We start from the raw sequence: 25553 nt of genomic DNA on the forward strand, positions 1-25553 counted from the left end.
CAGTTCTGTTTGAGAAACACAGGTATGAGTTCAAAAAGGCTATACTAGACTGGAGCGGTGGTACAGTGGATAAGGTGCTTGCTGCACATGGCTGGCCTGGGTTCGATTCCCCATATGGTCTCACAAACTCCCCAGAAAAGAGCCTTGAGCATAGAGCCAGGAGTAAGACCTGAGCACCGCTGGGTGTAGTCCTCAAACAAACGACAGTTCCATTAGATGGCCCCAAAGAGTCCTTCTAATGACGTTTTTATTACAGGTAATAGTAGATCTGACTGTGCAGAAACTGAAAATCCTTGTGCCAGAGAGATAGGACGGCAGGTGAGTCATTTTCCTTCCATGTGGTCAATCTGGACTTGATCCGTGGCACCCTGTATGGTCCCCTGACGCCTGCCAGGAGTGATCCTTGAGTGCAGAGGTCTGGAGTAAGTTCTGAGCGTGGCTGGGTATGCCCCCCCCCCCAAAAAAAAAAGAAAAAGCATTCTTCGGACCCTTCCTTAAGATCTTTAATTTTGATACATTTTTTTCAAAACCTTCACTCAGTTACTTTCTGATGTTATCACCGTGACTGATTGGACCATATTGGGGAGGTGGGGGGGCGTGGGAAACTGCTTCGCTGCTAGTAATGAATGACCCATAATTTGGAGGATTTAACAATTGATAGGTTTTTTTTTTTTTTGCTTTTTTTTTGGGGGGGGGTCACACCCAGCAATGCTCAGGGGTTACTCCTGGCTTTGCACTCAGGAATTACTCCTGGCGGTGCTTGGCGGACCATATGGGATGCCGGGGATCGAACCCGGGTCGTCCGCGTGCAAGGCAAATGCCCTACCCGCTGTGCTATCGCTCCAGCCCCAACAATTGATAGTTTTTATAAATAAATGGATTTATTTTTTTATTTATTTTTTGCTTTTTGGGTCACACCCAGCGATGCCCAGGAGTTATTCCTGACTCTGTACTTAGGATTACTCATGGCGGTCCTCGGGACCATATGGGATGCCAGGGATTGAACTCGGGTTGACCGTGTACAAGGCAAACACTGTACCTGCTGTACTATCGCTCCGGCCCCAATAAGTGAATTTTTTTATTTTTTATTTTTTATTTTACTTTGTTTTATTTTGCTTTTTGGGTCATACCCAGCGATGCACGGGGGTACTCCTGGCTCATGCGCTCAGGAATTACTCTTAGCGGTGTTTAGGGGATGCTGGGACTCGAACCCAGATTGACCGCGTGCAGGGTAAACGCCCTAGCCGCTGTGCTAATGCTCCAGCCCCAATAAGTGAATTCTTAAATGACCGTTTCATAGCTTCCCTGTGGACTCTGAATTGTACAGGGAAAAAAGTAACCAAGCTGAAGAGAGTGTGGTGCCTTAATTATGATACAGCTCAGTATTTAGCATTGCTGTTATACAAGCTTTAGTCCTTAAAGACTGGCGAAGGGGAAGCAGGAGGGTGATTTATGGGAACAGCTCTTTAGAAAGCTGTCCTTTCTCCTGTGTGCAGCTTCCTGGGCTAAGCGCACGGAACATACTGCAGAGAGGATGAGAACCAGATTTTAGAAAACAGGTTGATGACAGGAAGTGGGCGTTACCATGCCCGGAGAAGCAGCCTGCTGCCCATGGTCAGGGCAGTCCATGGCAGAGCATGGGTGCGTCCTTCCAAGGCCACATTTGATTGTTTGATGGTATTGACTCAGCCCTGACTCACCAGCACCCCAGATTTCCACATGCAGTGCCCCGTGCACATCCTGACCTAATGCTGAACCAGCAGGCCAGGCATTTGTGACAACAGTTCACAGGAGCATCCACGTTTGCTTTGGGGATAAAGGTGTCTGGAGTGGAGGCCTACTCCCATGAGTCACGCCCCTGCTGGGGACCTCGCTTCCTTTTCTCGGGAGGTGAGAGAACTGTACATTCCACAAGTGAACAGCAGAGGTCACTGCATCTCCACCGAGGTTGCTGCTTACGGCTGCGTACAGCCAAGTCCTTTTTTGTCTCCCAAGCACTAAACTTAAATTGAGCATTTATGGCTGCCTGACACTGATCCCGTTCCTCAGGTATGGAACCCAAATTGAGAATTCCAAGTGAATTTTGCTCAAGTTCCTTCACTATCCATTTTACTATTTAAGTGTTCTTGTTATGGTGTTTTGGGGCCACACCTGGTATTGCTCAGGGTTTTCTCCTGGATCTGTGCTCAGGAATCTTTCCTGCTGGGGCAAGGGGACCAAGTGGGCCTGGAGCTTGAACCCAGCACCAACCCCGTGCAAGGCAAGCATACTATACCTATAGTACTCTTTCCGGCTCCTAAAGTTAAGTACTACTTGCGTTTCTGTGTAGCTAACTGGTAGAATTTATTTGTCTTTTTCTATCAACCTTTCAGCAGCAATTAAGGAACCTAAACACTTTCTCTTCTACTTGTTGGTTATGTTGTGGGGAGGGTCCATACCTAGTGTCAGAACTTGGGCCTCTTTCACTCAGCACGATTTGGTCCCATGGGTCAAGCATTGCTCGGTCTGTCGTGCCTCTCTTTGGCCGTGTTTCCCTTCCTTCTTTCTTCTTCCCTTCCTTCCCTTTCGTGGACTAGAGGGTCTTACCCAGGACTTTTCTGCATGCAAGACTTTAGCTTCACCCCTGAACCACATCCCTAGCCCTGGACAATTCTTACTTGTTTTCAGCAAACGTCACACTTTAAAGCGTCTTGGCCTTTCTTCCTCGGCTTGCTTTTTGTGAAAACCTTCCGGCAGGAAAGATGTCATTGTTCTCTGAGTTGAGGTGCCAAACTTCAAGGGAAACTGCTTGTTTGATTTTGCTTGACTCCTTCGCTTTGATGGCTGAGGAAACAAAGAACTAAATTATGACCAAAAGTTCTTGGTACGGTTTTAAAACAAGTTTCCTATGGTTTCAGCGTAAATAACAGGGTTTCCCTATCAAGTAGAAAGACAAAGTCAGTGTTAAATTGCATGATTTTGAGAAGGTCTGGAGTTTTTGCTAAGTGTGGAGCTCGTGGTTGGGAGAGCAGCAGGGAGGGACCCGTCTGACTTTGGTTGGGGGTGGTGCTGGTTTTGACCTTTGTCCAAGTTCCCCCACCCACTCTCAGTTGCTCTGGTTTGGACAATCTGTGGTCACCCTAGATTGCCTGCGAAGGTTGAACGGTGGCTTATAAATTACAGCTGTTGTAATTATATAGCTTTCTTTTCTTGGTTTTTGGGTCACACCCGGTGATGCACAGGGGTCACTCCTGGCTCTGCACTCAGGAATTACTCCTGGCGGTGCTCAGGGGACCATATGGGATGCTGGGAATCGAACCCGGATCGGCTGCGTGCAAGGCAGATGCCCCACCCGCTGTGCTATGGCTCCAGCTGCCTTTAGGTTCCTGTTCCTGCTTGTTCTCCACAGTGCTGGCTTCCAGGCGTGCCTGGGCGGCAGTTGTTCGTAGATGGTTCTGCCGGGGCTGTGAAGGGTCCGTGCCAGGACCTTCTGTTGGATGTGTCGAGAGTTTGGACCTGAACAAAACCAAAACCGTGGAATTTCCCCGCAGTGCAGATGTGTCGGGCTGCTTTGTTGGCCACACCTGGAACCGGCGTCGTCCAGAGGAGCTCCCCTTCCGCGGCGGGGGCCGGCGCTGGGCCCCGAGGCCGGCGGGCCACTGACCGACTCACCCTTCTCGTTTCAGATGTCATCTGGGTGATTCTCAGCGTGGAGGTGGGTGGACTTTTGGGAGTCACGCAGCAGCTGTCGTCGTTTGAGACGGAGTTCAACACTCAGCCACACCGCAAGGTAGAAGGGAACTTCAACCCGTTTGCCTCTCCCCAAAAGAACCGACAATCAGATGAGAACAACCTAAAAGACCCTGGGGGCTCCGAGTTCGACTCGATCAGCAGGAACACGTGGGCCCCTGCCCCCGAGCAGGCCGCGCAGGAGGAGAATAGACTCTCGCAGAACTCTGTGAGCCTGTGCCCCGGCAGCCGCGCCAGCAGCCTGTCAGTCGTGACGTACAGCAAGGTAGGTGCCCTCGGAGAAGAGGAGAAGGGGTAGCGGTGGGCCTCGGGAGCGGTGACACCCTTCGCGGCAGACCTGGAAGCCCGGAATGTTCTTTCAGACCGCTCCGCTCTCCTGCCAGCAGCCGCAGCACAGGACCCTGCCCCTTCTCCCCTCCCCCACCCCGTCTCACGCCCCGTGGACGTTTGCGCCATCCACATCTATAATTTATTACGTCTCCGCTCTGGCTGGGGTGTTGAGAGAACAAATCTACCTTTAGCGTTTAAAAATAAATAAATAAAAAAAGTCAAAATATCACCCACCGGCCAGCACGGCCAGTGTTGAAAGTCTCCTGAGCTCCCGGCGGCCCTTTGTTTCGTTTCCACTTCGAGAATTTGCCCCCGCTTGTTGTTTTTCGGTTTGGGGTCGTGCTTTTGTTTCGTTTGGGGGGGAATAAACAGGCAGCTGTGCATATGAGGCCTTGCCTTGTCGGCGTGGCTTTTGTCCGTGGCTGTTCAGTGCGCGTGTCCCCTTGGCGGCCTCCCCGTAAGCGTGGCCCCGGTGACACCCAGTACAGCAGTGGTTGTCCGTGTCACCTGCCGGCGGGAGGTTTCCCGGGCTCTGCTGCTTTCGCAGCCTGGGGGTGGGTTCGGATGGGTGGGCCCAGCCCCCAAGGCGCGCGTGCGCTACCCTCAGGGCTCCTCCTGCCCGCCCAGCTGAGGCGGGCGACAGGTCTCCCAGGCTTCCTGCGCAGCATTGCCGCCTGATGCCCTTCACCAACACTTCCTGTTGTTTGCATTCGTGTTGGTCTGTGAATCGACCGCGGTGCCAGTGCCCAGAGCCACGCCGGTGTGCAGGCTGCAGACCATGGGGGGGGTGGGGGGGTGTCGCTGCATGGCAGCTGGCGTCCCGGGACAGGGGCCAGGAAGGGGGACTTTTGACCACTGCTTGGTGACTGGGTCAGAGTGGGGAGCATGCAGCCGGGACCCACGAAGTCCTGGGGTCCTGCCCTGCACGTGACAGGGCAGGTGGCAGTTCTTGCAGTAGCCTGTGAGTGGGCCCTAGCAGAAAAAACATTTCGCACTCTTTCCCAAAGTGTCAGTCTTTCCCAAAGTGGGCAGAGGCTGCTCCCCACTGCCCCACAACCCCCACCCCCCCAACCCTGCGGAGGGCGCTGAAATAATTGGGGTGGGGTCTTTGGGCACAGTTGGGCTGCACACTTGCTCTCTGCGTCTAAGAAGGTAGGTTTCCAGGGGGTGCCGAGGCTCTTTCTCCCCCCCCAACAGGGGACAGTGGGCCACAGCTGTGAGGGCGCCTCACAGAGTAGAAGGAACAGGAGCGCTGCAGAGGGTGGTCTCCCACCGGTCGCGTAGGAATCCCCCGAGCCGTGTGCTGGGCAGGATATAAGTGCACAAGACCACGAGTGCCTGTGATGAGAAAGGCCTTCTCCTCTTCGCTTGCTAAGGATCGAGCTTCCTCTCGGTTCCTGTGGCTCCACAGTTCCCCTCCTTAAGTAGAGCTCTCCAGAAGGATTAAGTTGGGTCAGGGAAGGTTCTGGCTGCCTGGGGACGGTGAGCCGGTGGGCCCCGGCTCAGCTGCCCCTTCAGGAGCACCTGGCGCCCTTGGGCTTGATGAGGAAGGGAGGTGAGGGTCGGAGAAGCTGAAGCCCCTCGTTCCAGCGCTGAGACCGTGGTGGTCTCGTCCAGGCTGGTCGGTGCCCCTGGCCAGGCCCTCTCTGTATCTGGGTGACGCCGTGGACCTGTAGGCTGGAGGCTGGTCACTCGCCCCTGGCCCAGGAAAGCTAGCACTGACCTGAGAGCAGAGGGGGCCTGTCTGCCTGAACCGCGGCCCGCTGTGACTTAGGGGGTGCTTCCGGCTCCAGAGTTTAGTTCATTTTGTTTCTTCTTGCCTCATTTTGGTGAAGGAACCGTTGGACGAGGCGGCTGCGGAGATAATTCTTAGGAATTGTGAGCTTTAGGGTGTGTTCCCTCATTCTTTCTTCATGCAGTCTAAGCTGCTTTCGAGAGAACACTTAGTGGGGCCAGAGTGATAGTACAGCGGGTAGGGTGTTTGTTTCAGTCCCGGCATCCCATATGGCCCCCTGAGCACCTCCAGGAGTAATTCCTCAGTGCAGAGCCAGGAGTAACCCCTGAGCTTTGCTGGGTATGACCCAAAAAAAAAGAAAAAGAACACTTACGGGCTGTGGGGCAGTAGCACATGGGCTGGAGTACGAGCTTTCAGCGCAGGAACCTGGATTTCACCCCCAGGCTTAAGCCCAAATTTAATCCTTTTGCTTGTATGATCCCCTGAGCACAGATGTGGGAGTCGGCCTTTCTCAAACAACATGGCTTTGGGGTGTGGCCCAGAGAACTCCCTCCAATTTTAAAGAAAGAAGGCCTGGAGAGGTAGTTGAAAGGGCTGAGAGAATGTTTAGCTTGTAGGAACCCAGATTCAGGCCTTACCCCCCTATCCCATACACAGAGCTTGGAAGCCCCCCTGGCCATCAGGTGTGCTCCCCGACCCCTCCCTGCAAGAGGATGGTAATGGCATTTGCTGGAGCCCCAGAGACACCTGCTCAGAAATGGCGTCTAAGGAGGCTCTGTTTGAGGGCGGCCCGATGCCGCAGGGAGAAAGGGGAGCCTTCTCCCTTCCTCAGGCTGAGCGGAGTCCCACTCAGAAAGCCTTCTGTGAGCAGCAGGGTCTCCGGAAGCGGTTCCTGGCTAAGGGTGAGCCAGCCTCCCCTCTTCGGACTAGATGGCCGTGGGGGTCTGAAGAGTGTGTGATCGCAGGGTTCGAGCAGCACATGGCAGGTCGCTCTCAGAGCAGACGAGTCTCCTCACCGGTCGCAGCGTCCAGTACAAGGGGCTGCTTGAGACACATGCGCAGAAATGAGTGACTCGGCGGGGATGAAGTGTGAGTGGGGCGGGAGGAGGCTGCCTGGGCACGTGAGCGAAGTGTCCTCGGGCCTGGTGGCCCGGCCTGCTGGGACCGTCCAAAACACGGACAGACAGTTTCCAAAGCTCGGCATGTTCGAGTGTTTGAGTTCAGTGCTCAGAGCCACGAGGAAGGCGTGTGTGATGGTCCATTGGGGTGGCAGACAGCGGGCGCAGGTGACGGTTCTTGCTGCGTGTTCCTTCGAGGAACTAAAGATGCCTTTAGGAGAATTAGGACTGGCCTTAAGTGGACATCTTAAAGTAGAGATGATTTTCAACAGTTGTTCGTATGTTTATTTTTAAAGATAGATATGAGGTGATGAAGGGGTGTGTGTGTCTGTCTGTCTGTCTGTGTGTCTGTGTGTGCGTGCGTGCGCCACACTCCGTGATGCTGAGGGGTTGGTTCCTCCTGGCTCTGCACTTAGGCAGTGCTTGAGGGAGCTGTGGGATGCAGGGATGGACCCGAGGTGAGCTGCACCAAGGCACGTGCCCTACCTGCTGTGTTCTCTCTCCGCCCAGGAGTGTAGGGTATTTCTGACAAGATTGATGTGACATCAATCAGAGCACATCAGGGTTATTTTATTTATTCATTGTTGCTGCTTGTTTGGGCACACCCAACAGTGCTCAGGGCTTACTCCTGGCTGGGCTCAGGGGACCAGGTGGGTTCCAGGGATTGAACCCAGGTTGGCCATGTGCAGGGCAGGACCACGTCTCACCTGCTGCACTGCCGCTCCAGCCCCCGGTTACTCTGCCTGCTCCTGTGCCAGGTTTCCTGCCGGGCAGCTGACACGGATGATCTCACAGCTACCGACAGCTGGTCTGGAATCCAGGTCCAGGTGCCATAGGGGCTGGAGCAATAGCACAGCAGGGAGGGCATTTGCCTTGCACGTGGCCAATCCAGGTTCGATTCCCAGCATCCCACATGGTCCCCTGAGCACCGCCCAGAGTAATTCCTGAGTGCAGAGCCAGGAGTAACCCCTGTGCATCACCAAGTGTGACCCCCCCTCAAAAAAAAAAAAAGCAAAAAAAAACCTCTAAAAGGTAGTTAGTTAGTAGGCTTGAAGCTGGGGGCTGGGGGTGTGGCTCAGCCGGAGAGCATGTGCTGTGCATGTGGGAAGCCCTAACTGTGATAACTCCTGAACACCAGTAGGTGGGGCCAGGACAAACAAAGGTCATAAAGCCTTCGTAGGGGCCCTGGGGCTGGTTCATGGGGGCATGAACTGCGTTGATGAGCTGCCTCTTCAGGGAGAGAAGCAGAATTGAAATGTGTCTCTGGTGTAAACTAAGGCTTTCCTGTAGGGTTCTGTTTGTTTTTCTGTTTTTAAAGGGTCCCTCTGTTTGGTCCAGGTGATAGTGTGCAGCAGGGAGGGCACTTGCCTTGCATGCGGCCAACCCAGGTTAGATCTCCAACATCCCGTATGGTCCCCCGAGCATCACCAGGAGTAATTCCTGAGACCAGAGCCAGGAGTAACCCCTCAGCATTGCCAGGTGTGACCCAAAAAACACTTTTAAAAAAAAGGTTTGACTTATTTTCCTGGTTGATCAAAATAAAGACTATTTATAACCCTCGTGCACAAAGCACATGGTGTTTATGATAAATTCCATTTATTTTTAGATGGGTGGCAGGTACTCTGAGTTTCTGCACACCCAGGTGCCATCTTTACTGGGTGGGTGACAATACCTGGTCCTCTGTGACGGGACCATCCAGCTGTCGGCAGGTCACATTTGCTCCCAGATCCCCCGCTAGCCGCCAGGGCTGTTAGGAGCACTGTGCTCCGGGTAGTGTGGGGCACGGTGTAGTGGGCACCGACAGCTCCTGCTGCCCTCATAGTTACACTTTAACCTGCTAAGACGAAATGAAGAAATTGCCTCATGCACCTGCTCTCAGAGGGCCGGGTGGGTATGTCAACAGAGTGGCACGTCTGCCAATGCCAGGAGGACCCTGGGACCCTTCCCCAGCCGCCCTGCACTAGCCAGAAGTCCTCTGCTCTCAGGGTCCTGTGCCCGGGGGGAGGGGACTGTGGGCGGGACTTCCTGCTCCAGCTCCATCCCGCAGCCCGGAGCTCCTGGGCTCCCTGTGCAAGGGCTGTCCTGGACAGTCGGGGGCGGAGGTGTATGCCGACCTCCGCAGAGCCATAAATCTGACTCCACTTCTGTTGGGAATTCGCTGGCCTCGGCCGCTCCATTGTGGCTGACCCGCCCCAGGAGCACAGTCAGATCAAGTGTTGGTCAAGGTGAGATGCTGTTTTAATACACCTTTGTAAAATGTGATTAGCTCAAGAGTCTCTGGTCTTGCCCGGCCCCTTGCTCTGTCTCCTCTCTGGAGGCAAGGATGACGCGTGTGGGGACAGTAGGAGTAGGGAAGAAGCAAACGGGTCCCACTAAAAGCAGACCCTCCTCGGGCCGGAGCGATAGTGCAGTGGGTAGGGCGTCTGCCTTGCACGCAGACAGCCCAGGCTCGATCCCCGGCATTCCATATAGTTCCCTGAGCACCAGCGGGAGTGAGTAATCTCGGGGCACTGCTGGGTATGTACCCCCCCCCCCCCAAAGAAAAGTAGACCCTGCTCTCTCATGTCAGGAAGTTTTTGTCATGTGTTTTTGAGGATGGCCTTCCAAAGGAAATCAGACACCAACCAGAGGGTCTGCTCGGGGCAGTGAGGGGTGGGACTGTCCCGGCAGCTACCAGCAGCTGGCTTTCGGGATCGCCAAGCACTTGCCTTCCTCTCTGAAAGCTGATTTATGATGCTGGGGCCAAAAAGAATCCCAAGGTCATCAATTTTGTTTGTTACACAGACATTCTTATTTTGTGTTTGTTCTTTAAAAAAGAAAAAAAATACTTGGAGTGTAGATGTCATGCACTCCTTTAAACTGGATTATAGGCTGGGCCGTGTTATTGCTTCCGCCAAGTGCTGGTTCAGAAGCAGAAGAAACTTGTTATTATCTTTGTGGGGAGGTTCATCACCGAGTGCCACCTGCCTGCCGCACTCCCGACTGCTCCTGCCCTCCTCCGCCCTCGCCGGCTCGCCGCCCTCTAGTACACTTGGATTTGTCTTTGTTCACTCTGATTTTGGTTTGGATGTTTCACCCAGCAGTGCTCAGGACTACTTGCTTGGCTCTGTGCTCTGGGATCACAGCTGGTGGTGCTTGGGGGACCGTATGTGGTGTCAGGGATCGAACCCGAGTGGCCACGTGCAGGACAAATACCCAGCCTGCCGTGCTGTCACTCCAGCAGGGTCTGAGACCTGGGTCTAGAGTCAGAACCATTTTACAGCAGAAATTAGAAATGTCTCCTAGGAACCCTGCTTTGGGGGCCCCTCCCAGAATCCGGGAACTTCCCTGCCTTCCATTCTCTCCCTTTGCCTTTCCCTGAAGAAAGTCTAGTATGGAATTTAACCAAAAAAGAGGAAATCAGAAATCTCTTAGAACGTGCTGGTGCATCGGTGAAGGTGTAGAAGAGTTATTTTCTCTCTCTGTAGGCAGGAGTTTAAAGATCTTGGCTGGAGGCTGCAGGAGGAAACTTGGAAACGCAAATTGTTTGCTCTGTGGGCCATGGGAGGTCACGGTTTGTGAATCTTGGGTGGGGAGTGCTCTACCCAGGGGGACTTGGTGACGTGTGCTCTGGGGTGCTCCCAGGACTTCGCAGGGTGCCTGCGTGCAAAACACATCCACGACCAGTAAACTCCTCTCCGGCCCTGCTCTGTGACTCTTGGCCTCCCGTTCACCTGTTCCAAAGGGCACGAGTCTGAAGGTGGATGACTGGCGTCCTCAGCTGGGCTGATCGGAGTCCTTGTTTCCAGACGTGGACCCTCTCCACGGTGGCTCAGGGGGAACTAGAAGGGAAACGTCTGTGACTTCGCATTTCACCCATCTTATGTTCTTCTCTGTTGGGCACAGGCAGCGGGAGCAGGTTCCCCCCCCCACCCCGGGCCAGGCCAGGGAAGGTGCCAGAGCATTGAAACTGCCGTTCAGTGAGCCAGGAAAGCCGGACACCGTGTGATGCGTTTTATTAAGAACCCAAGTCACCTGTCCCCTCCCTGCCTCCCGACCCCCCAGTATTTCCCAGAAACAGACTGACGCTGCCGTGCCTCACCTGTCCCCCAGGACAAAGCTCTTTCCGCAGTATGATTGCGAGCGAGTCATTTTGCAGGTCCTGGGACTTGTCTGAGGCCTTGCAGTGCGGACGTGCCAGAGGCAGGGTTTGAACAGAGGCAGATGTTTCTGGCTCTGAGCCTGCGGGGGCTGCAGTGCTCCCTAGCCAGAGAGACCCCTAGTGATTCCGAGTCCTCGGCCTCTGCGCGACCAGGGACTTCCTGAGCCTCCCTGGCCGTGCTCAGGGCCTCCAGGCCAGAGTCTGCAGTGCCGGGCGTCAGCGGGGCGGGGGGTGCGTCTTCCCCGGCTCCCCTCTCCAGCCCCCCAGCAAACGTTCCACCCGCTACCCGCCGTGGGCTAGGGGGCGCGGTGTCTGCAGTGTACGGCCGCCTTGGGGTGGGGCCCGAGCCCCGCCACTGAGTGTGAACCCTCCGCCCACTGGGTCCCAGTCCTGTCTCTTCCCCCCTCCAGGGAGGGAGACGCTTTCCTGAGCCTCTCGCCACTGGGGATGTTTGTGAGCATCATCTCCATGAACTCACTCTCCCCCACCCTTTTTTTTTTTTTTTCTCTTTTTGGGTCACACCCAAAAAGAGGGTTCGAGGGTTACTCCTGGCTCTGCACTCAGGAATTACCCCTGGCGGTTCTGGGGGACCATATGGGATGCTGGGGATCGAACCCGGGTCGACCCCATGCAAGGCAAACACCTTCCCCACTGTGCTATTGCTCCAGCCGCCCGCACCCCCCCACCCCACCCCACCCCCATTTTTATTTAGCACTGTCATTCTCAGGACTGCTAATCATAGAGCTTCAGACATTCGGGCTCCAGCTCATCCCGCAGCGTCCCTCCGCCATGCCCAAGGTCCCCTCCGCTCCGTCCGCTTGGTAAAACACAGTACATTTTTAAGAATTATTATTATTATTTGGCTCTCTTGTTTATAGTAGTGTTAACACTTAATGGTTCTGATGTGCATAGGTACCACACCCCGCCTGGCCAAAGTATCTGAAACACCCCCCCCTCCTCCGGTGGTGGTCTTGTCACGTCTAGTCCACCTGTAGCCAACACACTTCACCACACCTGTCTGCCGTGGCCAATAGAGTCCCTGGAGTTTTTCTTTTTCTGGAATGAACTTCAGCCCTGTGAACAAACCATCATGTATATATTTTAGAGCTAGAACATAACTTCGGGCAGGGGTATATCTTATTCCCTTTTGAGTCGTGTGTGTGTGTGTGTGTGTGTGTGTGTGTGTGTGCGTGCGTGCGTGTGTGTGTGTGAAGACTGGCTCTCTGGAGGAAGACTGCTTTAGATGAAGGAACAGTGACAGCACCGAGGTGCAGTTGGCCCCGTCCAGCCAACCGTGAGGGAGGAGGAGGAGAGAAAAGAGGGTGGCAGACAGTTGGCCAGGTCCAAGATAGAGACAAAAAACTCATTAAAGGTTTGTTACTTTGGGTGTTGGTTTTCTGTTCATGGGGGGCGGTATGGGGCATGGTGGTGCTCAAGGGGATCAGACTAGTCTGCATAGGAAAGCAAGAGCCTTCCCTCCTATACCTTCTCGCCGGCCCGGGAGGCCGAGCGGCTTTCACCCACAAGGTGCCATGAGCCCGTCTCCAAAATGTCTGGGGGCAGGGAGGTGGCCAGAGTACCCGGTAACACACGTCACTGGCATCGGTAGGTTTCTGCTGTCTGACCGGCGTGAGTGTGATCCTGCCACTTGCCCGGGGTACCCGGCCCTTTCCGTGTTTCTCGGGTCTCATTCTTAACTCTCAAAGCACTCTTTGTCTTTAAGAAAATCATCAGGGGGTGGATCGGGTGGAACCCAGAGACCCGGCCCGGGTCTGGGGTCTCGGCACACTGAGGAGGTTTGTTGGCCGCCTCTGAAGGTGGCCTCTTGGTTGTCGATGGTGCTGTGTGGTCGTGAGGGGTCCAGAGGGATCTCTGGCCACGGAAGGAGGACGTGGTGCGGTGTCCCCAGCAGGCGAGCACATCCTGTACCAGAGAAGCTTTGCCGGGAGACCGGCCGGGGGTGTTCCGAGGACTCTTGGAAACCCGTGAAAACCCGGCCGCGCTCCGTGTTTGCGTTGGCTTGGCTCATGTGTGCGTTTTACAAATGAGCTGAGCAGACACCGAGCCTTGGAAGATGCCTCTTGTTTGTAACGTTGCCGTCTGACTGGGAATAAGGTGTTTCCAGGAACTCTCCCTTTCGTACCTCTTGCAGCCTCAAAGCTCTTGTGCTCCTCTCTCTACTTCGGGGCTCCGGACGTCACCGTGGTGCATCGAGAGCTGGGCTGCGGGGCTGGACCACAGCCCCGGGCGCCGCGTTCCCCGCTCTCCGCTCTGCACTGCACCGGCTCATCCAAGTTCTGTTCCCAGCATACAGTTCCCCGAGCACAGCTGGGAGTGCTCCCCCCACCCCCCCTCCCAAAATACTAGTGAAAGGACAGATGCAGGCAGGTGAGTTGCCTTGAAGTCCAGGTATCTGCCCCCTGGCAGAGATGCTTGCTTGCTTGTGGAGTCCTCATTCACACCCCAGTTAACTGTCTCCCGTCAGGGCCGAGTGCCCAGTGTAAGGTCAGCTTTCTAGAACTCTCTCCAAAGCACTGGGTGTTTGCATGCGAAGGTCATGAACTCTTTTGCTCCGCCTCCATTGCCAAGAGCTAGTTGAGACTCTCCTGCCTTGCACAGATTTGGTGCTGGGATTGTTGGGTGCTTGAGCGAGGCCTCCTGGCGCTCTGCCCGGTGCCCAGCCTCACCGTCACAGGCCTCTCTGCTCACACAGCTCTGACCAGCTCCCAGAGGAGCCCAGTCGGTGAGACAGCTCACGAGCTACTCCAGCGCGCTTGGAGTGCTCGGGAGTTTGGGGGAAGGAGAAAGCAGCGAGATTGTCCCTTGTCGGGAGAGGGAGCCCTTGGTCAGTAGAAGGTCCAGACTGACGTGCAGGGCGGAGTGACCCACGCAGGCCGGCCCGCGGGCAGCCCGGGCGGAACTTGGGACACTGGCCGTCGAGGTTGCGAGGAGTGATGGATGTTTGGGGGAAACCACCTGGCCATGCCCAGAACTCAGGCCAGGCAGGCAGGGGCCCCACTGAGGAGGGGAAGATGCTTCCGAAGCCAGGCAGAGGCAGAGTCACGCTTTCTGCAGGGCTGTGTCCGGTGACACCAGCTGCTGGCTGAACAGACCCGGGAAGGATGGCGGGGGCGGTGATCCTGTGAGATGAGGTGAGGGTGTGTGCAGGAAGGGGAGTCGGCCGAGGGCCGGGAGCTTGATGGAGACGCCCAGAGGAGTGGGTACCCCCTGCCTCGCCCCGTCCCCCCGCTGGGCACCCACAGCGCAGCGCCAGTGGTCACTGGCTCAAACGTGAGTGAGCTCTGCCTCTTGGGTGTCAGTTAGGACTCTCCTCTGTGCTCAGGGGTGCCGGGAGGATGCCGCCGCCAGCATTCCGCCTGGCCCTAGCGTGGCACACTGGCCATTTGCCGTGTGTGACCCGCACCGCTTTCCCGAGAGCAGCCACCCCGGAGAGTCTCTCAGTCTGCGTTCGTGGTCTTCACTCGTCATTGTGTCCGGGTTCTACTGGGTGATTCTCTGGCCTGTCGGAGGGTCGGTGCAGGCCGGGCGAGGGGCTGTCAGCCCTGGTAAGAAGCCTGGGTGGACTGGGGGCCTGGCTGGCAGGAAGCGCGAGCAGAGGCTCTGCTCAGGTGTCCGTGAAGCAGGAGGGTGGGGGGACGGGGAAAGGAGGCTATGCATGGGCGTAGCGCGTCCAGCGGACGTTAGAGCAACAGCACAGCATTGCAGACCAGGCATGAGAAAGTTTCACAGCATGGGGGGGGAGAATCCGTGCATCAGTGGACACACGTCAAGCCTGTGACATTAGTGCAGAATCGGCGCAGGCGAGGGAAGGCTTGAAGTCGGCCCCCCCGGGGTCTGCCCTCTGCGACTCTGTCCTTCCTCAGCCTCACCAGCACGTCAGCTGAGTGGGAGCTCTCGAGGGTGGACACCTGAAAGCCACATTTCCCCTCTGCACACGGGCCCTGAGGCTGACGTGGCCTAAGGGCCGGGCAGGAAAGGGCCCCCGTGAGTGCGCCGTCAGTGTGATTCTGAGAAACTGGCCTGGCACCATCCGTGGCCCCTGCCAGGCGTGGCAGCCTTTGGACAGGACCTTCCCCGCTTTATTTGTAGTACAAGATCAGGACAGGGCTCGGCTCTAGACCCGGTCTTCTTCTGTGTTTGCGTTCTGCGTGCCGTGGTACAGAAAGGGCCCTGGGGCAGGCCCGGAGAGGAGGCGCCTCAGGCAGAGGGGCCTCGTGTCGCCTGGCGCTGTCGTTGGTGCACACCCGGAGAACCTGTGACCTGGCGGTATGCCCCCGACACCCCTGTCTTTCTGTTAACCTCCGTGAACCTTGTTATTGATTTAAGTCAAATCCCAAAGGCACAGCGGAGACAGGCTTGCGACCGAGTCTCGGGTTTCTGTTGGTGGTTGTCTCTGAACAGGCTTTCATGTGGGAAGAGGAGCCCCTGGACCTCCCTGCGCGGTGAGGAATCCTGCAGCCCCCCCCCCCCCGCCCCCGTGGCTGACCGGCGCGAAGCGTCCATCCCCTGGGTCTTCGTGCGGTGTTGCGGGGCCTCTGAGTCAGGGCCTCCCCTCCGGTGAGGTGGAGGCAGCAGGGGTCCCTCGGGGCCTCGCCCCTTCTATGGCGACCCTCCGTGTCCGGGGAGAAGGTGAGGGAGTTGGCTGGACGTGCTCAGATCAGCGATGACTGAGTCACGGCCGGGGCCGGGGCGGCTGCGTCGGGCAGTGCTCTGTGGAGAGTGGAGGAGGCCAGGGGTCCAGCACGGGCCTCGTGTACGGGAGCCTGGCTCCGTCCCTAGCACCACGTGGGCCCCACACGCCCCGAGCCAGGAGCACTGCCGGGCGTGGCCCCGGGCACAGGACAGAGCAGGTCTCGGAGATGAGCCACGTCGTGGCCCGCGGTATTTGCTCCGCAGAGGAAGCGGTGGAGGCCCCGCCCAGCGGCCGCCCTCCAGCTGGCCAGCGGCCAGCGTCCCTCCCCGACGCCCACAGGTGGAGCGGCACGTCGGCGCGGATGGCAGCCTGGAGTCTGCTGGAGAGGGCTCGCCCACCCCGCGGCGGCCAGAGCAGAGGGCAGCACTGCCCCCGCTGCCCCCCCCCCCGGTCACACCCTCCCCGGGGGCGTTTGCTCCTTCCTCCGCGGGCAGACGTGGGGTTGCTCCGAGAAACGTAACCTTGGGGCTGGAGCGATAGCACAGCGGGTAGGGCGTTTGCCTTGCACGCAGCTGACCCGGGTTCAATTCCCAGCATCCCATAGGGTCCCCTGAGCATCACCGGGTGTGACCCAAAAAGCAAAAAAAAAAAGAGAGAAAAGAAACGTAACCTTTAAAAATCCATTTATGTGTTTTTGTTTTCTTCTTGGAGGGGGCGGGGGCATACCTGGCAGTGCTCAGGGGATCATACGGGATGCCAGGGATCGAACCCAGGTCAGCCGCATGCAAGGCAGACGCCCTACTCACTGTACTATGGCTCCTGCCCCTAAGAATCCATTTCAAATGTCTGTTTTGTTTTGAGGCCACACCCAGCAGTGCTCAGGGCAGGGAACCACATGGGGTGCAGGGATCAGACCCGAGTTGCCCACATGCCAGGCAGGTTTTCTGCCCAGTGTCTAGGGCCTCCCGGGCGGGGCTCTTCAGCCCCTCCGTGATCGTGGGGGGAGGCCAGTGTCACGATACGCAGGAGGGGCATCTTCACCCGACTCCGGGCCTCGTGACGCCACCGAGGGCCCAGCAGAACCCGGGCCCGGCTCCCTCTGACGTTCTACCCGACAGCTGTGGCCTCCCCGTGGTCTCTGCAGCAGTGTGGCACGGCGGGACAGCCGTGATGCCAGCCTAGGGGTGGAGGGGGTTGTCGGGCCCGGCAGAATGCGAGCGTTGCCGTGCACCTGGGGAAGTCAGTTGCCACCCGAACCTGTTGCACCAGGTGCTGGGGGGGCCGAGATGTGTTTCAAGTGTCCGTCCCAGGGTCAGCACAGGCGCTTCCTGCCCGGCCCCCTGCCAGAGGACGCCCTGGACAGGCTGTTCTGGGACTCCCCGCCGGGCCTCCCCTCCGCACGGCAGGAGGCAGCGCCCGTGTTCTCCGGCCCACCCGAGCCCCCGGCGTCCGTCGGAGCCTGGAGGGGAGCGGGGTTTCGAAACAGTCGGCTTCCGCGCCCTTCTGTGCAGCGGCGGCCAGGCCAGTCGTTTGGGTGGGGCGAGGAAGAAACAGCTTGTTCCTCAAGTCATCTCCCTGCAGTTAAACATCCACCTTTCTCGGGCGAGAAGGAATTAAGTAGCATTTTCCTTTGTGCAAGGCATGGAACCTCAAGTCAGCAAACAGACGCAACAAAGGCCTGTAATCCAAGCTGGGCGCCTTAAATGCTACACTGAATCCTCTTAAGGACTGGGACACTTGAGGGGAAATGCCCGAGTCTCCATTGCTCTGCCGCTTGCACGGCCTCGTGCGTCCATCTCCGTGATCGGGCCTGTGCTGCCGCTCCCTGGCGAGGCGGCCGCCTGCCCGCTCTGCCGGCTCTGCCCCCGGCACTGCCCCCTTCCTTGGTGAGACAGTAGCTGAAGGAAACCTGCGGAGGGGGTTGGAGGGAAACACGGTGTTCGAGAGAACGTGGGCTTGAAGGGCGCGTGCGGGCACCCTGGGCGGAGTGCGGGCCTGTTCCCAGGGAGAGGACGCGCCTCCTGCTGTAAGTGGTCTTGCTCGTTTGGGGTGGTCTCGAGCTCTGCAAGCACTCTATAAGTCTCGGGTATTAGCCCGAGCAGATTATCTTTTTCTTTTTTTTTTTTTTTTTTTTTTTGCTTTTGGGTCACACCTGGCGATGCACAGGGGTCACTCCTGGCTCTGCACTCAGGAATTACCCCTGGCTGAGCTCAGGAGACCATATGGGATGCTGGGAATCGAACCCGGTCGGCAAGGCAAACCCCTACCCGCTGAGCTATCGCTTCAGCCCCCCGAGCAGATATCTTCAGTTCACTTTTAAATTTGTGTGTCCGCCGTGGGGTATACGTAGTGAACACAGGTAACATACGCGTATCCGGCTTCTTTTCTCAAGTGTGGCCGCCCGGCTTGCCCAGACGGTGGCTAACAAGGCTCTCCGTGCTCCACGCCTGCTGCCCAGCTCCTGCGTCCCGGGTCAGCCGCGCCTGGTCTGGGCGGTGCGTCCCTGGGCCCCCAGTTCCTCCCTCACCGCAGTCCCGAACCGTTGGGTTCCTGCAGCCCTGCCATGTGACTGGGGGCCGGGCACGCCGCGCCTGCCGCCGCCTGGTCCTCACCGCAGGGCTGTGGCTCCCGTGGCTGGGGTTGGTGGGAATCGCCTTGAGTCTGTGCTGCTCGGAGGCGGGCGGTCATTCCGACGGTGTCAGTGCTTCCGCTCACGAGCGTGCACTGCTTGTCCGTCCCCCGGTGTCCTCTCCGATGCATTCGGGAGGGACCTGCCAGTGTTGGATACGGTGTCAGGTCTCTCGCCTCCTTTGCTCAGGCTGTCTCTGGATATTCGCTGTCGTAGGACACTCTGACGAGGGGTTGTCCTTTTTGGATTATGTTGTCAGAAAAATCTTTTTTCTCCCACTTAAACCCCAAGGCTTGCCAAGTTGTTCACGGTGATTTGTGACAGGCGTTCAGTGTCCCAGCCCCAGTCCCACCACCACATCACCTCCACCTTTGTCTTCACTTTCCCACCCACCCCCAGGCCTGCCCCCATAGCAGACCCACAGTAACTTATTTTATATTGCTTGTTACCACTGAATGACGAATAAAATATGAAAAAAAATACTTAAAATCTGTCAAAATTGATTGTATCTCAGCGTGGGGACATGAAGCCCCTGTCTCAGGGCCTACTGCGTGTCGATGCTAGTTGAGCCTCCCGCGTCAGTGCTCTAGTTAGTCGGGCTTAGTTGGCATCTGCACTGCCTTCCCGTCCAGTCTGGCGTGTGCCTCCGGGGCCGTCAGTGCGCTCCAGAAGACCCAGAGCGTTTCACTGGGCCCCTGGTGAGTGGGTGTGGCTGCGGGGCCTCGGGAAGCACAAGGGGGCAGGGGCGGGGGCCCACCCCGACTCCCAGGAGGGCCCGGGGCTTTCTGGCTGAACAGTCTCCCAGGCACGTAAGCCTTCGTGGCCTCCCCACGACTGTTCTGGGTGATTGATTGTCGGGAGCACTAAGGCCGGAAGGTGGTTTTCAGCGTCTTTCCCTCCGACCCCGTCCCCCAGAGAGGCCTGACAGCCAGGCTCGGTCCAGGGCGTGGAGCATGTGGCGCGTCCCCCGCCCCAGCCCTGTAAGGTGCCCGCTGTAGCTCCTGGCAGTGACCCCTTCGGACGAAGCTCTCGAAAGGCAGGGTCCGAGGGCTTGGCCCGGCAGTAGGGCCGCTGCCTCGTGTGCAAAGCTCTGGGCTTGAATCCCGACACCACCAGATGAGACGAAGCAAAATCCCTTGGTGTCCGAGACCCCCTAGACGCTGGCATTTGGCCCGGGAAAGCCCGAGGGTCCTGGGAGAGGGCGGGGCCTGCCTCAGTCACAAACTGAGCTGGTCAGTCTGCCGGCTGGACACGGCCTGCCCCCGCCATGGTGGAGACTGGGAGGGGTCCGTCTCCAGCAGACGCAGGACACTCCGGGGCCCGGGCTCCGACCAAGCAGGCCGCAGGCTGGGAGGACGCTGCCAGGCACCTGCCAAGGGCCAGCGGTCTGCCCCATGCAGCCGCACACTGACAGGAAGGTCAGACTGGGAAGGCAGCTCTGCACAAGCAGCCCTGCAGCCCGGCGTTTTGGTTCCTTTCCCCAAAAATGTCCATTTTAAGACGGTGGGGGTGGGGGGCAGCCGGTCTCTGGCCACAGCCCCTCAGGTGAGTGGGGAAGGACGTCCCGGCCAGGGGCCTCGGTTTGGGGTGCAGGAACACCAGTCACCAGCCCCCTCTGCCGCCCGGGTCTTGACAGGGCCGGGTCTCTCCCAGAGGACACCCGGGGACAGGGACGCAGAGGTCATCGTCCTCCGGCCTCCGTGCCCCGTTCGAGATTCAGCCCTTTCCATGCCAGCAACCTCCGGCGCCCTGCAGGGCTGCGGTGACGCGCCTGTGGCGAGGGCGGAGGACCCCAGCCTTGGCCAGTGTGACTGCCCACGCGGCCTGGCCAGCCGCTGGGTGTGCTGATGCCTCCTGGGCCCGGGCAGGGAACGGGGCGGCCCCAGTGCCGAGCACTGCGGTCACCTGCCGTTGTTCCTGCTCACGGGGGTGGGGGGGCTCCTTGTGGTCTGGTCGGTTTGGGGGCCACACTAGGCCGCCGTGCTCGGGGATCACAGGCGCCGGGGCTCGAACCCTGCAGCGTCCCGTGGTGGGCGCATCCGCGGGCGGGTAACCACGGCAGAAGTCACAGAGCAGACAGGGGTAGACTTGCCCCTGACCTGTGGAGGGAGGGACGCGTGCGTGAGCCGGTGGGCGAAGGTGGCCGTAGTTGGTCGGATCCCTCCCCCGCTCCTGCACTGGGCGAGGTGAGGGCGTCCTGGTACTCGGCCGCCTAAGGTTTGTATGACAGGGAAGGCCTCGGGCTGGGGGCTCCCCCCTCCCCGCCCCCACCACGGGAGAGACGCTCCCCCGGCTGTGTCCAGCTCTGACTCTGTTCTCTCTTGCAGGGGCTCCGCGGGCCTTACCCCTTCGGCCAGTCTTAAACCAGTGTCAGCAAGAAGAAAACTTACCAAGAGACAGAAGGCCTGACTTCGGGGGGTGGGGTGGGGAGGAGGGCGCGGGGCTCCTCTGGATCACAGACCACACGCCACGGACCCTTGGCTCTGAGCCCCTCACCCCAGGCCAGAAGAAGAGGAAGAAGAACAGACTAGTTTTGAGTAAAGGCGGTGTGCATGTGTGAGTGCCGGGCGCAGGGCTGGTGTGGAGCGCGGGGCTGGCCGGCCCCCCGGGCGGCGGCGGCAGGTGCTGGGGACGGGGGACGTAAGCCATCTTTCTCGACACGGGCCGCTCCGGGCACGGGTCACTCCGCCCAGCCCCTGGCCCCACTGTCGGTTCTGCAGGGCCACAGGCGCTCTGGAGGACCGGGCGGGCGGGCGGGCGGGCGGACACTGCGTGCCACGTGACTCGCGATGCCCGTGACCCCGTTTGTTTTTCATGGCATCGGCCAGTGAGTTATCACCCCTGGCTTCCTCTTCTCCCCTAATCTCCTGTTGATTTACACCCTTGACATTTGTATTCGTCAGCCCTGTGGCTCCGTCCCCCCCGCAAACCTCTCCGAAGACCAAACTTCCCTGTGTGGCCAGCAGAGGAAGCCTGAGGACAGAGCCGGGCCCCCAGTGCGGGGCGTGCGCGGGGCCCCTGTGCCTGGGCGGCCGCGTGGGCCCATCCCCACCCCCGCCCGCTGTGCTTGGTGGCGTTCCCACGGCCTGTTGCTGGAGGGTGAACCATGAAGGGGTGAAACTGCGGCCCCGGCGGAGGGTTTGCCAGGGAGTGGGGCCACGACCGCCGACTCCCCACCCTCGGAGACCACACGGAGATGCCAGTGAGGCCCCCCACCCTGAGCAGGGTGCCCCGCGCGCCCCGGGGGTCCCGCACGGGTGGAGGAGCTGTGGTGCCGCGGGGAGCTTGCCGGGCCGGAACAGCTGTCTGCCAAAGATACAAGAATATGCAAAGTCCCCTCCCCCGCCCCCCGGTCCCGGTTGGTTTGACGGCTGGGACGTGAGCCTCGGGCACCCGCCTTCTCGTGAGTGGCGGCTGCACGGGGTCTCGCCACCTGGCCGAGGGAGGGCCTGCCTGCCTGCCTGTCTCTGGGTGTTTGAGTTCCAAAAATGTGTGTTGTTTGTTCCTCCTCATCCTCTTCTGAGATTGTTTTATAAAAAAGTCTGATTGATTGATTGTGGGAGAATAGCTTGTATGAAATACTCCACCCCCCCCCACCCCGCCCCTGCCCCGCCACCCCCCCTCCGCCCAACACCTCCCCAGAATAAAAGGCGGAGCAGCCCCTGGCGAGCGTGTGGCCGCCCCAGGCAGAGGCCCGCGGGCCCGGTGTGGCCCACACTGCCACTGTCGTTGGTGCCAGCCTCCGGGCACGGCCGCCCAGGGGCGGGGGGTGAGTCTGGGCAGCCCCACGCCCACCCACCACGGGCAGAATCCTGCCCCGAGCACTGCCGGCTCCCCTCTCCTGCTCACATCCCGGGAGGGAGCCAGGAGTCCGGGGCTGAGGCCGAGGGAGGGGTCCTGCTGCCCACTGCTCCTCCCGGCCCGGCCCAGCCCCTCCCGCCCCGCCTCCCTGCTCCGGGACCTGCGGGCCGCTGTGTGTGCGGTGTGTGTGCACGCGTGCATGCCTCTTTTCCTTTCTGCTGTGGAAGGGTTGAGCGGGGGTCTCTGGCTCTAAGAAACAGCCTCTTCTCTGCAGCGAGAAAGGCCACCCACGGAAGCCCACCGGAGAGCGGCTCCCCACGGCCCGCCTGGCTGGAGGGGGGCCAGGCTACAGAGCGGGCACGGTGGTCAACACCCCACTCCCCGATTCCGCCCGCGCCCCCGCAGGAGCAGGTGATGGGTCCCCCGCCCCGCCCCGCCCCGCCCCGTCCCCTGGGTGAGTGCTGGGAAGCTGAGCTGTTCTCTGCGGGCCGCGGGTGTGCGTGCTGGGGCCTCACAGTGCCTGGGAAGGGATGGAGATGAGGTGTTTCCTTACTGTATAAATGAATATTTGTATGATTAAATTAACACACACACAACCTGTCGCGGTGTGCCACTGAGTCTGACTGTGCGCGAGCCCCCCGCCCCCCCCCCCCCCCGCGGGGTCCCCGGGAGCCCTGTTCGTGCTGAGACTGCAGGCACTGCGTCCAGGGGCTGCGCGGGCACGAGCACTCGGAACAAGGGATGCGCGGTGTCCCCCGTGTCTTCCCACGACGTGCAAGGCTGAGGTGCTGGGCGCACCTGCCTTCTCCTGAGAGCGCGCATGGTCTCCGCGTGCCCTGCGGATTCCGGGTCAGCTCACAGTACGCACTCCTGGAGACGGGCCGGGCGCTGCTTCCCCGACAGGCCTCTGGCCGCGGCCAGCCCGCAGGGAGGGAGCCACCCCAGCGGCTCCGGGCGGTGGGTCCCCATCTGCAGCAGCCCGAGTCTGACTCGCCCCGGCCTTACCCTGGCCTGGCCGCGGCCCCTGGGCTCTGGGGACGGGGCCCTGCACGCAGCCGTCCCCGGGGGCCCCTGGCCGAGTGCCCGCGCCTGCGCCCACTGCCCTGCGGGCTGTTTGCTCTCTGCGGCAGGGGCCCCGCGGTGCACCCGCCCCCCACATCCCCGGCACCCCCACCGCCGGACAGTTATTTGCTCGGCAGGATCTGTTTGTCTTTGGGGCTGTGACCTGTCAGGAAGCCACCGGGCCCTGGGAGAAGGGAGTAGGTCCCGTGGCAGCCCAGCGGGGCCATTCCCACGGGGGCTCGGTGACAGGGAGGGGGCCCTTGGCGGAGCACTCGTCCCAGGGCCAGGGGCAGGTGAAGTCTGGGCCGGGCCCGCCTGAGAGCAAACAGCTGCCCTGCGCCGCCCGCCTGCCCTGCACCCGTGCCCAGTGCCACCCACCCAGTTCCCAAGGCCTCTCCCTCACCTGGGCGCTGTGACCCGGCCACTTTCCCAGACGCCTCCTGCCGTCCAGCCCTGCGTGCTGGCCAGAGCGCATGCCCCAGAGTGCTCAGGACAGCCCTGCCCTTGAACTGGGGAGGGTGGAGTGGTAGCAGGACGCGCACCGGCCACCAGACCTCTGTGTCGTGTCCAAGGGAGCTGCCCCTGCCGCCCCGTCAGGCCAGGATCTGAGCCTCGGTCCGTGCCCTGTGCCCCTCGGTGCGTTGAGGCCCTGGCCTCTGAAGCCCAGTGCACGGGCCGCTGGGGCAGGGCATGTGAGGGGCACGCCCAGCGTTAGCCGCCCTGGGGAGGGGGTTTCCCCTGAGGGGGGCTTCCGAGCAGTGTCCACTCGCAGCGGCACCTGCCAGCCGGATGGGCCAGCGCCCAGGGTGCGGGGGCAGGTGGGGAGGCTGCAGCGCCGGGGACGGGACTGGACACGGACATGGCGCTCGGCCACGGGCTGCCTCCGTGTCCTCCGCCTGCAGCTGGACATGCACAGTCGGGGCTGGCCCGAGGCTCCCCCCGGCCCCCGTCAGCCGGGCCCTCTGCAGGCGCCAGCTCTGTTGCAGCTGGGCCCCCCCTGCCCCCGCCGTACCCAGGCTGTCCCGGCCGCGGTTCCGGGCTTCAGGGTTTGGGCCTCCTGCCTTCATCCCCAACAGCCAGTGCCCGCTGCAGTCAGGCTCGTCTCCGCTGACCGTCCAGGCGAGTGACCTCACGGAGTCCTCCCGGTCACGGGACAGCTGGTGTCGCCTCCCGGGAGCACACACGATACGATACAACGTCGGGAGGTTCTGGAGGCTTCTCTGAGGCCTGGGCCCTGGTGGCCTCGAGACCCTGGGGGGCCAGGCCTTGCGTGAGGAGCACTCCTTCTGGGTGCCGCTGGGTGGGGGGGCGGGACTGGCCTCTGCGGATCGCTGAGCCGCGTAGTTTCAGCCCTGCCCGGAGACACAGCGGCCACCACAGGACGCAGGACATTGGCACGGGCAGCGTCCAGACGGGAGCGAGCGGCCTTGCTGCTGAGGAGCCCCAGGGGTAGTGATGTGTCCGTCTTACTAGCCGGGGGCCACCTTGGGGACAGAGGACACCCGGGGACTCTGCTGGCCACAAGCACTGACCTGCGAGCACATGCCCTGCCACCAAGGTGCCACCCGGTGGGCAGGTGTCACAGGCCCCGGGCCACCGCAGCGAAGGGGAGGGTAAGAGGTGGAGGGGAGGGGTCCGTGGGCTCATGCAGGACGGCCGAGAAGCCTCGGGGTGCACCGAGAGCACTGGGAGGATGTGGGGGGGAAGAGCGTTCCAGCCAGGTCTGCCGGTGGCAGAGCAGTGCGGAGGGCGTGTGCCAACTGAGTTCAACCCACTGCACCCCAAATGGTGCCTGAGCGAGCACCACAGGGTGTGACCCAAAAATAAAATCCCAGGCTATGCAAAGGCCCTGAGGTGAGGTGGGCATGTGCAGAAATAGTGATGGAGAAGCCATAGGGGCGGGGTCTTGGGTCATGGGAGGCCGAGAAGTGACTGAAATGGCCTTGACCTGGAGCCTGGGGAGAGGGCTCCGAGCTCTGGGAGGGACAGTCTAGAAGACGCCCCTGAATCCTAGGGCCACGCTCAGGAACATGCAGTCACAGCTGCTGGAGAGTGTATAGCGGCGGCCGGAGCCACAGTACAGTGGGGAGGGCGTTTGCCTTGCACGCGGCTGACCCAGTTTCAAGCCCCGGCATCCCATATGGGGTCTGAGCACCAGCAGGAGTGATCCCTGAGTGCAGAGCCAGGAGGGACCCCTGTGCTTCACGAGGGATGACCAAGAAGAAATCTGTGGGACTGTGGCCCAATTCTCTGCATCACAGAAGTTGAGCGAGTTGGTGCGAGTTCGGGGAGGGAGGGGCAGGGCATTCCGGCCACTCTCGCCTGGGTGGCTGGGCAGGGGCCCTGGGGTGGCG

General features: G+C 59.9%; 1 protein-coding gene across 1 annotated transcript in view; it reads left to right on the forward strand.

Annotated features, from left to right (window-relative positions):
• Nucleotides 1-22733, forward strand: part of ILRUN (inflammation and lipid regulator with UBA-like and NBR1-like domains) — an 85294-nt gene extending 62561 nt beyond the window's left edge. The window contains exons 4-5 of the mRNA XM_055129046.1: nucleotides 3666-3994; nucleotides 20664-22733. Of these exons, the coding sequence (XP_054985021.1) occupies nucleotides 3666-3994; nucleotides 20664-20699 (365 nt within the window). The 3' untranslated portion in view covers nucleotides 20700-22733. The remainder of the gene's footprint in view (nucleotides 1-3665; nucleotides 3995-20663) is intronic.
• Nucleotides 22734-25553: the final 2820 nt, after the last annotated feature.

Source organism: Sorex araneus, chromosome 2 (genome assembly GCF_027595985.1).
Source record: "Sorex araneus isolate mSorAra2 chromosome 2, mSorAra2.pri, whole genome shotgun sequence".
NCBI lineage: Eukaryota > Metazoa > Chordata > Mammalia > Eulipotyphla > Soricidae > Sorex > Sorex araneus.